At 50.2% G+C, this 12,859-nt stretch overlaps 1 protein-coding gene and 1 pseudogene across 2 annotated transcripts; both read left to right on the top strand.

Moving 5' to 3' along the window:
• The first annotated feature begins 2,595 nt into the window (after positions 1-2,595).
• LOC128832419 (olfactory receptor 51G2-like) lies at positions 2,596-3,530 on the top strand (annotated as a pseudogene).
• Positions 3,531-10,471: 6,941 nt separating this feature from the next.
• On the top strand, positions 10,472-12,587 carry LOC128832426 (olfactory receptor 51G2-like). Of its 2 annotated transcripts, XM_054019817.1 has the most exons (2): positions 10,472-11,394; positions 12,581-12,587. In XM_054019817.1, exons 1-2 carry the CDS (start codon positions 10,472-10,474, stop codon positions 12,585-12,587), a joined length of 930 nt encoding a protein of 309 aa, XP_053875792.1. The 2 variants fall into 2 exon arrangements, with proteins under 2 accessions (XP_053875792.1, XP_053875784.1); XM_054019809.1 differs by lacking the exon at positions 12,581-12,587 and having other exon boundaries at positions 10,472-11,407.
• Positions 12,588-12,859: the final 272 nt, after the last annotated feature.

Below are 12,859 nucleotides of genomic sequence, written 5' to 3' on the forward strand. Positions count from 1 at the left end.
AGTGATCAGCCAACCTTCTTGAACCAAAATACGGTAACAGTAGGAATAAAGCGTAACATGGGAGAATAAGATCGTTTTCAAACAGCAGTCTGTACCTGTGTCTGACCTCCAAACCCTCCCACTCCCCGGGGACCCAGGCAAGCTGAGGGCCTTCAGCCTTCCCCAGCTGGTGTGTGCCTGTCAGTCTGAAGAGCTTCTCAGCAACAGCTGCCCCAGCTCTGGACAAGACTCCCAGCGCTGGCAAAACAAGCTGTGTAACGTGGCTGGAGCCCGGAAAGAGGCTCTTCCCTACTTGTAGCTCCGGTGTTGTCTCTCAGCCTCCCTGAAGTGCTGAGTGAGCGATGACTTTTCTTCAGCTGTTGCTTCCCTTCCTGCTTGTATTCCAGCAGCCTGCTGTTAAACTAAGAGCCATACTGATTTAATACAATACAGCCATACCATAAACATCCCAATAGTTAACCCAATATAGCTCTACAGGAAACATCCAAAGAACTGGGTTTATCATACACATTTGTTATGGCAGCTCAGCTCCATGTCTGTCACAATATCGTTCCCGGGTTCTACACATTTTATGAATACATGACGTAGGCAGTCAGAGAGACAGAGAGAGAGAGAGACAGAGAGAGCAATAGATTACTTTCATATGTGAAATGAAGTTCCATTTCCATGAATACTCATGTTTTTGACTTTGAAATCCACTTCCTGCAAACCCTCATCATATCTGAGTAACAGGTGCAGGGGTTACTATGTATTAAAGACTGAGAGGGAATGAGTATTTTATATCCTGATCCCAATGCCTGTTACCACTCCAGCTACAGGCTACAGACTGATAGAACAGAACCTGAGGAGAACCAGTCAGCTATTAACCCGGGACGGAGGAGCTACTAAACTTTTGTTTGCTGACAAGTGACCGAATGAGGGCTGAGACACTACGATCTAACCTATGAAATCATCACTGAAAGAATATTGGAAGGGAAAGAATGGGTTAACGTGTGTGCTAGAGTACAGATGTGTAAATGTTATCTCAAAACTTTTCATTGTAATACAAATATTACAAACCAAACTTTCATGACATGCATGTACAGGTATATCGAAAGCCAGCAGAAGAGTTGTTGGAATCTCTACAGGAAGGAGCAGTGGTAACTTTACTGCTTAATGGCTTTCGCTTTAGAAAGTATTTTAGAAGTACTCCACATACTGTTTGCAATGGGTTTGTGCTATTAACTCTTTGTTCAGTGAATAGTTGTATGATACTGTCACCTGGTAACTGACCAGTAGCTGTTTCTAACACTAGCATTCAGGGTCATGAACCAGTCCCTCTGCAATACCTGTGCAAGATTTCCCAAAAAGTCCTGAGTGACCAGAACCGCAGGTCTGTGTTTCAGCAAAGAGTGGAGCAGAGGTGCAGGAAAGGGGAGTGTAATAGGGGTTGTATGTAACTTACATCTATCACCTATTACATGAGCATGGCAAACATAGTGTTTGTATATTCATCCAGTTTTTATGCCAACCTCACCCCAGCCCAGCTTAAATAACTGTCCGTTATCAGCTTGTACCTTGCCAGATATCTACAGACCATTGCATGGGGAGAGGTTGCAGGTCCTGTGAGGATGAAGAGAAGCCTGTGGGATCATCTAACTCTGTGGATTCAGACAACACTGGCCAGCAAAGCACTTCAGCTCCTCCTGGAGAGATTCTTGGGGGTCAGAGTGTATCACAGGGAGCATTTGCTAATTCAGCCTGGTTCTGATTGAATTTACACCTGTAAATCTGTAGTGACACATTTAAAGTCACTGTTATTGAATTAAGAACCTGGCCCTTAGAATTTAACCCATGTGCTGCAATGAGGCAGTGGAATAATTTGGACTCTCAGGAGTGGAGAAAATAAAAAAAAATGTATATAATGAGGCAATGAAACACATTAACAAATAGCTTCAATGCAGGACAGATAAATACAATGACCTTTTTCACCATGCACTTGCATTTTTTGTACACATGTCATGATACAATGGGCCACACTCCGAAGTAGAGGGCCAGAAAGTGTGTCTGTGTGAAGGTCACAATTGTAAAATAACACAGTGCTTACGTAGGCTGCAGAACTCCCAGGCACAAGATATCAGGGGGCCAAGAGTTTAGAAGGATTCAAAGAGGGATTGGATGTTTATATGGGTAAACAGAAAATCTAATTACTGTAGTGAGGATGGTGTCAAAAAGTCTCGGAAGGGCTCTAAACCTTCCTGATTTACATCACAAAATATATCTTATTAGTGGGTGTCAGTGGGAAATTTTCCCTGGGAGCAGGTCATCTCATAACTGCCTATTGCAGGGCTTTCTCCACCTACGTCCAAAACATCTGGAACTGGCCACTGGATAGTGCACTAGATGGACTGCAGATGAGATCCAGTCTGGCAGTGTCTATCTTCCTATTGATGGTATAAATCCAAGACTATGTTTTTCTGATCTTGTTTGAGTTCCTGGGAGTCTCTAGACTTGCACTCAGAGCAGAAAGATGTCTAGGTAACTATCATCTAGTCTCCTGTTCTTTTTCCTTTCAGGAAAGAAAGATCAATACTCCTCGGACCTGCTCAGTACATTATGTCATCTGTCAATGACACCAAATTCAGCTTTGCACTGTTCCTTCTCAGCGGGATACCTGGCCAAGAAGACGTCCATCTCTGGATCTCCATCCCCTTCTGCTTAATGTTTGTCATTTCGATAGTAGGAAATTCAGTCATTCTGTTCATTATAAAACAGATCCAAGCCTTCATGAGCCCATGTACATTTTCCTTTCCATGCTGGCCATCACAGATCTTGGCTTATCGATAGCCACCATACCGACGATACTGGGCATATACTTGTTTAACTCTAGGGAAATCAGCCTCAATGCCTGTTTAGCCCAGCTCTTCTTCATCCACTTTCTTCAATGCACTGAATCCTCTGTGCTCTTGTTGATGGCCTTTGACCGCTTCATCGCAATTCATGACCCACTGAGATATGCTTCCATCTTAACCCTGCCGAGTATAGCCAAGATGGGACTGGTGTGTGTGCTAAGAGGGGTGGTTGTAGTAGTTCCACTCCCCCATCTCCTGAAACGGTTCCGATACTGTCGAGCCAATGTCCTCTCCCATTCCTATTGCCTACACCAGGAGGTCATGAAGATGGCTTGTTCAGATATCACAGTCAACAATGTCTATGGCTTGTTTGTTAAAGTCTTAACGATGGGATTGGACTCACTGCTCATCTTCCTCTCTTATGTGATGATTCTCAAAACAGTGCTGAGCATCACGTCTCACACAGAGTCCCTCAGGGCCCTGAACACCTGTGTCACCCACCTCTGCGCTGTCGTGATCTTCTACACACCAGAGATCAGCTTGTCTGTGTTACATAGATTCGGGAAGGGCTATTCTCCCTTGCTTCAAATTCTCCTGGGCTACATCACACTGCTGGTCCCACCCGTGATGAATCCAATAGTTTACAGCGTGAAAAGCAAACACCTTCGTGCAAAGATAATCAGGGCATTCTTCAAGTGAAGGGTCAGTTCCTCACCCAGCTCCAGTGCTGGTGACATGGGAGAAGAAAAACATGGGCCATGGCCAGGGCCACCAATTCCATCATACATCCGAGACAATATGAGCTACTTATCTCCACTCTGTAAAAAGAGGTTCTGACTGGTTCTAAGGCCTGGCGGAAAGGGAGAGGAGCTGGTGAGGGAGGACAGGGCAATGGGGGAAGGAGACCAAAGCAGGCCTCAGCATTTATAAAGTGAGAGAGCCAGTGGACCTGTGGGATGTTAGCCCATAAAGAGCCATATTGGTGGCTGTTCTGACCTTAGAATTCCTCTTTATACAAACAAGATGGAAAAATACAGGTAGCAAAATAGAGTTCAGTATCATGTGGTCTGGTCCCATGCCCTGGCATGTCCTGGTGAGTCATCGCAGCCATTACCCGTAGGCTGGCTGGAGTAATCTCAGGAAGGTGGCCCATTTCAATCAGTTGACAAGAAGGTGTGAGTATTTAGCAAGGGCCACCTGCTTTGGTCTCATTAACAGTACAAAAGTGATTTCCACTCCTTCTTGTCAACTGTTGAGAATAGCCCACCTCCAACTCAATTGAATTAGCTCATTAGCACTGACCCCTGCACTTGGTAAGGCAACTCCCATATTTTCTTATGCTGTGTATTTATACCTCCCTACTGGATGTTCCACTCCGTGCATCTGATGAAGTGGGTGTTAGCCCATGAAAACTAATGCCCAAATAAATGTTAGTCTCTAAGATGCCACAAGGCCTCCTCATAGTTTTTGCTGATACAGACTAACACGGCTACCTCTCTGAAACCCCTTAATACAGTCAATAAAGAGAAGGGATGTGAATGTTGTTTCCCATTACACTTGGCCTGTCACTGACCCATCTCTGGTTAAACATCCACTGGCCATGAAAAAAGCTGTGGAGCTGTTGTGCAGTCACAGTCCTGGCCCTTTCTGCTAGGTCTGTCACCGCTCAGATGGCTGGAAGGCTGGTCCTGTGGTCTGGGCATGGCTCAGCGACTCAAGAGAGCTGGGTTTGATTCCCTGACATGTGTGACCATGGGCAAGCCATTGGCTGTCTCTGAGACTCGGCACAGGTGGATAATAGCCCTGCCCTGCCTCACAGCAGTGACAGGAGGATAAATACATTCCAGTGCTCAGACACTCTGAGACCCTAAGGTCGGGGCTACGCCAGGGTTCCACAGAGCAACACCTCTGACATTTGTGTATAAAGAGCCTCCTGTGACAGATGGCTTCTGGGAAACCTGGTGACTCTTGCACCTTGCTGTTTGTGGGAGTGCTCGGGGTGACAGTGAGGGGTAGGGAGTGTATCTCTGAGGGGAGTGTTGAAGTGTCACAGGGATGCTGGGAGTTTCAGCAGAGTCACTGGACCAGTGTTTGCAAGCCATTGAAGCTGAATGGGGTTAACTGTCAAGCAATGGAGCAGTAGACACATGGGCCTCATCCCAGATGTCTGGCTGGGAGAAAGCAGTCTGAGGGCAAAAGTCAGCTACACACCTTGGCCCTGTAACACGGACACGGCAGATCCTGCATGAGGAACTGGGCCTCCGCCGAAAGCCCGGACAGGAGGAGCCACGACGCCCTGCGCATGGAGATCATGGAGGCCATCGAGCGAATCGCCGTATCCGCCGCGTCCGACACTGCCTGCAGGGCTGCTTTGGCTGCCGTCGCCCCCTCGTCCACCAATGCCTTAAAGTCCTTCCTATCCCGCTCTGAGAGGAGTGGCTCGAACTTTGGCAGGGACTCCCCTAAATTTAAATCATCTCGGCTCAGTAAGGCCTGATGGTTGGCCACCCTGAGCTGGAAACTCAAAGAGGAGTAAAGTTTTCTACCAAAAGAGTCTAGTCTCCTGGCGTCTTTATTCTTGGGTGTGGGTGCGGGCTGGCCCTGCTGCTCCCGGTGGTTCACTGATTCCACCACCAGAGAGTTAGGTGCTGGGTGAGAGTAGAGGTATTCGTGGTTCTTGGCCGACACAAAATACTTCCTCTCAGTCTTCTTGGAAATCGGGGCCACAGAGGCAGGACTTAACCACAGGGCCTTGGAGATGTTGGCTACTCCTTGGTGAAGGGGTAAAGCCACACGGCCCGGCACCGAGGGGGACAGTACATTAAAGAGGGAATCGGACGGGCCTTCCAACTCCTCGGCCTGCAGCTGGAGGCTCGACACCACCCGCTTTAGCAGGTCTTGATGCGCCCTGAAGTCTTCCTGTGGAGCGGAGGGCGGTGGTGCCGTGATGGTATCATCTGGTGTAGGAGAGGAGGCCGGTACGGGGTTGTGGGCCACAGCCGGTGCCGAGGATCAACCACCAGGTTGGAGTCTGGGCGTGGAGCTGACAACTCATGATCTGTTGATTTGTCCCTTGGCCTAGATAACGAGGCCAACGATGAGCAGCGGATTCCTGGCTGGGTGGGCATCGGCGGCCACGGTGCCCATTGACACCATTGTCCCTGCCATGGGGCCCATTGCCACTGTCCATGCTGTAGGCCAGGTGGCACTATCTGGTCCAGCTGATTGGTTCGGCCCAGCGAGGGGCGGCTGGGTGCCGAGGCCGAGGTCACCACCGACCGAACAGTACCATAGGAGCGGTGGGAGCGACAGTGCCTATGATGCCGTCTTCCACGGGACCGGGACCTCGACGTTGAGGACCGGTAGTCCCCGGAAGTACTGTTCCAAGATTCACTTCGGCGCCTAGAACTGCGGTGTTGTGGTGCCAGTGATGTATGTGACGTCTGACAGAGCAGGAGCTCGAGCGGGAGCGTCGACGTCGGTCGCACCGAGACCGGCTACGATAGCTGCGTTGTGAAGAGGAACGCCTTCTATGCCTATCTCAGTGCCTGCGCCCACTGCACAATGGCGTGGAGGGACCCTGAGACTCCTGCCCAGACGGCACTAAACCCAATAACCCGGCTGGCGTCGAGGGTGGTGGACGCGGGCTGCGAGTGGACCTGTTGCTGCGTGCCGAACGAGGTAGAGAGTGGTCTTCGGAGTGAGAGCTGCGCCATACCGGGGAGGCCTGTCGAGCCCTGGGCCCACTCTAACAACTGACAACTACTTTCTACGAGCTACTAATAACTAGCTAAAGGTACCACTAAGATCAACTGGAAAGGCTGCAGCAGAGCTGGAGCAAGACGTTCCGACGCACCTTTACTGGCGGTCAGAAGGAACTGAGGGTGGGGGGAGCGCGCTGCTCCCCTTATAGCGCGATATAGAGCCGCCACTCCAGGGGTCGCAGCGGTGCTCCCCTCCTACGGGTACTGCTAAGGGAAAAACTTCTGGCACCGGTGCACGTGGTGCACATGCACACTTACTGTGGAATACACATGAGCAAGCACTCGAAGAATAACTGTAGTAGGCTGGATTTGTTTCTGTGTGCTAGGCAGTACGGTGGAACAGGAAGTTGATGCTCTCTGAGATTTCACAGGAATCCTTCACAGAGATCTCTAGGAAACTTTCCTGGAGGTACTCCGCAGTTCTCTGCTGCAAGCTCCTTGCCAGAGCTGCTTTGACCTTGCCCCATTGAAAAACAGTTTCCCGCGCCATTCTGCAATTACTGGGCAGGGACCAAAGCTGCACACAGGCGAGCAGCATAAGAACTGGGGCGGAAGCAGGGCCAGCTCCAGGCACCAGATGAGGAAGCACGTGCCTGGGGCGGCACATTGTAAGGGGCGGCATTCTGGCCAACCTTGGGGCGGCCAGCCCAGCCTCGAAGGGGCACGGACCCCTACCGGGGGGGCAGGAACTAGTGATCCCCGCTGCTCATCGTGCTGCTGGGCTCCCTGGGACGCGCCACTCTCCGCCGCCTGCATCGGCCTCCGCCTCCCGCGCCGCTCTGAGCCTGGCCCGGTCGAGCCGCCTTTAAAGGAGCGGCTGAGCCAGCAACTCCTGCAGCCCCCAGGCACTGGAAGGAGGGAGAGTTCTGCGGCGTGATAGAGGCCCATGGTTTGAGCTAGAGCTCGGCTGGAAAATAGAGTTTCCTCCCCTCCCCCATGAGAAATGCTGACCCAAAATAACACTGTTTCCTTTTTTTTTACAGTGAGTTTTCATAGAAAATGGATCATTTTCCCCTGAAAGCTCAGCTGCCAGCTGTTTTTTCAAACAATGCACAGTCAACCTGTGGAACTCCTTGCCAGAGGATATTGTGAAGGCCAAGAGTATAACAAGGCTCAAAAAAGAACTAGATAATTCATGGAGGATAGGTCCATCAATGGCTATTAGCCAGTTTGGGCTAGTGTCCCTAGCTGCTTTCTGTCAGAAGCTGAGAATTGGTGACAGGGGATGGATCACTTGATGACCTGTTCTGTTCATTCCCTCTGGGGGCACCTGGCACTGGCCACTGTAAGAACACAAGAAACTCGGCTAGATGGACTTTGGACTGTCCCAGTATGGCCGTTCTTAGTTCTTATGTTCTTATGCCATGATGCTGCTCAGCTGCAACTACCTGGATCCCCAAGAGAAATTGGAGGTTTTTATCTGCCTCATCCTCGTAACGCAAATGAAAGTTTCACTTGTGGAGTCTATGGCTGCACTCTGATTATGGAAAGGTCAAAAGCTCCCTGCCAGGCCATAACTGAGGTATTGTGTCCATCAGCTACTCTAACCAGCCTTCCCATCTCTGTGCAGACCCCTCCACCCTTTACAAGGCCCCTTCAGCAGCTCCTGTGGGCAGTGGTTACTGTGACAAGCCCGGGTAGCACATCTCCGATGAACCTGTGCTAGCAGAGAGCTGGAGAGGGTCCTAGAGCAGTTGTGGAGGCCCAGAGATTGTGGGTGGGTGGGCCTAGCTACCAGAGGATCACTGAGATCTGTGCCTAACTATGGAGATCCCTGGATTCTGGGGCCCCTTGTTTGTTCCTCTGGGAGAATTGTAGGACTGGAAGAGACTTCTAGAGGTCATTGAGTCCAGACCCCTGTGCTCATAGCAGGACTAAGTATTATCTAGGCCATCCCTGACAGGTCTTTGTCTAAACTGCTCTTAAAAATCTCCAATGATGGGGATTCCACAACCTCCGTGGGTGATTTATTCCATTGCTTATCTACATTGACAGTTAGGAAGTTTTTCCCCTACTGGAACGATTCAAGGATTACAGCTGGTGCACATGAAACCAATCAGCTGAGGTTCCCTGATGGCCAAGTGGCCCCCAAGGGAATGTGCAGGCATGCTTCATAAACACAGTTCCCTCCGTATCTGAACAGATACTGCCTGCTGCCCGTGCAACCTCTCCAATGACTCCTTGCCCTCTAGGATGAAGACCTCTGGCAGCTCCCATCTAGCAGGAATTGGGTACGTTGGCAGGTTTCACTATCTTTTAAATGCGAAGTGAAGTGTAAAGGCTGCAAGCTGTTTCCATTTGCAGATGTTCTGTGCAGCGGCAGAGGACTCAGTTGGGCTGAGGGCAGGCAGCGGTGGGTAACTTGGGAACCCTTCCATTACATCTGCCCATGCTCCACGGTGGGTTGTTCAAGCAACACAGAAATCTGACATTCACTGACTGAGCCTGTAATGTTAAAACCCCGATGCCCAGAGTCAGGGGTCCCATTTCTAGAGGTGCTGTTTGCTCTGGGCCCAATCCTGCCAGGGGCTGAGCAAGACGAGACCCCACAGAATATCAGTGACTCGTTGCCCCATTGAAAAACAGTTTCCCGCGCCATTCTGCAATTACTGGGCAGGGACCAAAGCTGCACACAGGTGAGCAGCATAAGAACTGGGGCGGAAGCAGGGCCGGCTCCAGGCACCAGACGAGAAAGCACGTGCCTGGGGCGGCACATTGTAATCAGCAATGCATTTTCAAAGGTTTTATTCTGTGGCTCGATTCAAAACCGAGTGTTTCCACTATTCACCCACTTGTGACACCAACCCCTCCCCTGCCCAACTGAAGTAACTGTCTGTGTTAGCTTGTAACTTGCCACATATGTACAAGACCTTGGAATGGGGAGGACACTGGTCCTGTGAGGACAAAGAGAAGCCTGTGGGATGATTGAATGCTCTGGATTCAGTCAATGTAGGCCAGGCAAAGTACTTCAGCTTCTCTTGGAGGGATTCTTGGGTGTCAGAATGTATCACCATGAGCATTGGGTAAGGAAAAGTTAATAGAGCCTAGTTCTGATCGAATTTACACATGTAAATCTGCAGTGACGCCATTGAAGTCACAGTTATTGAATTCAGAACCTGGCCCTGAGAATTTGTCCCGTGTGCTGAAAAGAGGAAGTGGCACAATTTGGACTCAGGAGTGGAGAATATATATAATATATATATAATGAGGGAATGAAACACGTTGATAAATAACAGGACACATAAATATAATGACCGTTTTCACCATGTACTTATCATGTCATGATACAATGGGCCACACTCAGACATGGAGGGCCAGAAAGGGTGTCGATGGGAAGGTCACCATTGTAAACTCACACAGTGCTCAAGTAGGCTGTGGAACTCCCAGGCACAAGATATCAGGGGGCCAGGAGTTTAGCAGGATTCAAAGAGGGACTGGATGTTTATATGGGTAACCAGAAAATCCAATTACATTAGTGAGGATTGTTTTAAAAAGTTTTGGAACGGCTATAAACCTTCCTCATGTACACCACAAAATATGTCTAACTAGTGGGTGTCAGGGGGAAACTTTCCCTGGAAGCAGGTTATTTCAGAGCTGCCCGTTGCAGGGCTTCTTCCATGTTCCCCTGCAATATCTGGAACTGGCCACTGGATACCGGGCTGGATGGACTACAGGTCCGATCCTGTCTGGCAGTGCTGATCTTCCTATCTGTGATGTAAATCCAAGATTATGTTTTGGTGATCTTCCTTGAGCTCCTGGGACTCTCTAGACTTGCACTGAGAGCAGAAAGATGTCTCATTAAATATCATCTAGTCTCCTGTTCTTTCTCCTTTCAGGAAGAAAAGTTCAAAACTCCTCAGACCTGCCCAGTACATCATGTCGGCTGTCAATGACACCAAATTCAGCTCTGCAGTGTTCCTTCTCACCGGGATATCTGGGCAGGAAGATGTTCATCTCTGGATCTCTATCACCTTGTGCTTAATGTATGTTATTTCTATAGTAGGAAATTCAGTCATTCTGTTCATTATAAAAACAGATCCAAGCCTCCATGAGCCCATGTACATTTTCCTTTCCATGTTGGCCGTCACAGACCTTGGCTTATCGATATCCACCATACCAACAATACTGGGCATATACCTGTTTAACTCTAGGGAAATCAGTCTTGATGCCTGTTTTGCTCAGCTGTTCTTCATCCACTCTCTTTCATTCATTGAATCATCTGTGCTCCTGTCAATGGCCTTTGACCGCTTCATCGCAATCTGTAACCCATTGAGATATACTTCCATCTTAACCCCACCGAGAATAGCCAAGATGGGATTGGTGCTTGTGCTAAGAGGGGTGGCCTTAGCATTCCCACTCCCCTTTCTCCTGAAACGTTTCCGATACTGTCAAGCCAATGTCCTCTCCCATTCCTACTGCCTGCACCAGGAGGTCATGAAGATGGCTTGTTCGGACTTCACAGTCAACAGTATCTATGGCTTGTTCATAATAGTCTCCACGGTGGGGTTGGACTCCCTGCTCATCCTGCTATCTTATGTGATGATCCTCAAAACAGTGCTGAGCATCACATCCCATGCGGAGTGCCTCAGGGCCCTGAACACCTGCATCTCCCATGTCTGCGCCGTCCTGGTCTTCTACATTCCAGTGATCGGCCTTTCTGTGATACACAGATTTGGGAAGAGTTTTTCTCCCTTGCCTCAGATTCTCCTGGGCTATGTCTACCTGCTGGTCCCACCACTGATGAATCCAATCGTGTACAGCATGAAAAGCAAACACCTTCGTGCGAGGATAATCAAGGTGTTCGTCAAATGAAGGGTCAATTCATCACCCAGCTGCAGCTACTATCTCCACTCTCTACAGAGAGGTTCAGAGAGGGTCTAAGGCCTGGAGGAATGGGAGAGGGGCTGGTGAGGGAGGACAGTGCACTGGGGGAAGGAGACCAAGGCAGGCAGCAGTATTTACAAAGTGAGTGTATTCGTGGAGAACCAGGGAACCAGTGGGATGTTGGCTAATAAAGGGCCATATCAGCGGCTGCTCCAACCTCAGAATTCCTGTCAATACTCTCAATAAAGAGAAGGGATGTGGATGTTTTTTCCCACTATACCTGGCCTGTCACTGTCCCATCTCTGGTTAAACATCCACAGGCCATGAAAAAAACCCAACGCACCTGCTGAGCCCACCCCCCACCAAGGCAGAGCAAAGCTGAGTGTGTGAGGGAGGATCTGACACACAGGTTTCCTGGCAAGAGACTCTTGCCCAGATTTTCCCCTCCTCCCCTCCGTTTGTGCTGTCCCAGCAATGCAAAAGGGAGGAAATGACCTCAGGTCCCCCAGAAAGGAATGGCTAATTCCTATCCCAGCTCACACCATTCAGTGTAGGGTGGTCACCTTTTCAAAAGGCAAAAGCAAGACAATGTCCTCTCCCATTCCTACTGCAGGAGCCCCACCCCGCTCCTTGGCACCCCCCGTGTCCCTCCTCTTCCCCCTGAGGCCCCACCCCCTGCTCCTTCTTCTCTCCCAAGGCCCTGACCCTGGCCAGGGCAGACCATGGTAAAAGCTGCCTAGAGAGCCCGGATGTTTTACCTGCCATGGTAGGAGGGCCAGGGGGCCTGAGAGCAGCCCCCAGCCCATGTCCCCACCCCCAGGACACGCCATCAAGGGAAGGTGGAGAATATGGGGCTCCCCATAGTGGCCTGGGCTCCGTGGGATGCTCGTACCACAGCCCAGCTCTGGCCAAGCTGGGGGCGCAACCTCAGTGGAAGAGATGGGGCAGGGGGCGGAGCCTCAAGAATAGAGGAACCACAGGGGATGTGGCAAGTCTGAACCAACGCTGACTCCAGGATGCAAGGTGTGTTGGGGCGCCTGAATAAAGCAGGAGGTTGGTGCTGGAGAGTAGGAGAGCCTGTGTTTTGAAGAAGACTGAATTAATGTAAACAAGAGGACTCTTGTTTTAAGTTTTCCCTGGCTGAGAGTCAGTCTTTGCAAGGATTTAGAGAGAAGGGCAGGGCACCTGCAGGGCTACCTCAGGCCCCAAGGGGGCACTATGGGGTGGCCTCCGTCTGCAGAGACTTCGCCAGAATGGGCTGTGCTCTTGGAAGCCGTTACCAATGGGTGGAGGTCAGCCCAACCCCCAGGCTGCTGTAAACTCCGCTGTGGCAGGGGGAGAACAGGCCAGTAAATCAAACCCCTGTAACTGGCCATCTCCATTCTCCACAGCAGAGAATCCAGCTGGGCCTGTTGCCGCTCAGATGGCTGGAAAGCTGGT

The sequence above is a fragment of the Malaclemys terrapin genome, chromosome 1 (assembly GCF_027887155.1).
Source record: "Malaclemys terrapin pileata isolate rMalTer1 chromosome 1, rMalTer1.hap1, whole genome shotgun sequence".
In the NCBI taxonomy this organism is placed as follows: domain Eukaryota; kingdom Metazoa; phylum Chordata; order Testudines; family Emydidae; genus Malaclemys; species Malaclemys terrapin.

Excerpts from the sequence above, each read along its gene's own strand:
- LOC128832426 (XM_054019809.1), top strand. The coding sequence starts at position 10,472 with ATGTCGGCTGTCAATGACACCAAATTCAGCTCTGCAGTGTTCCTTCTC.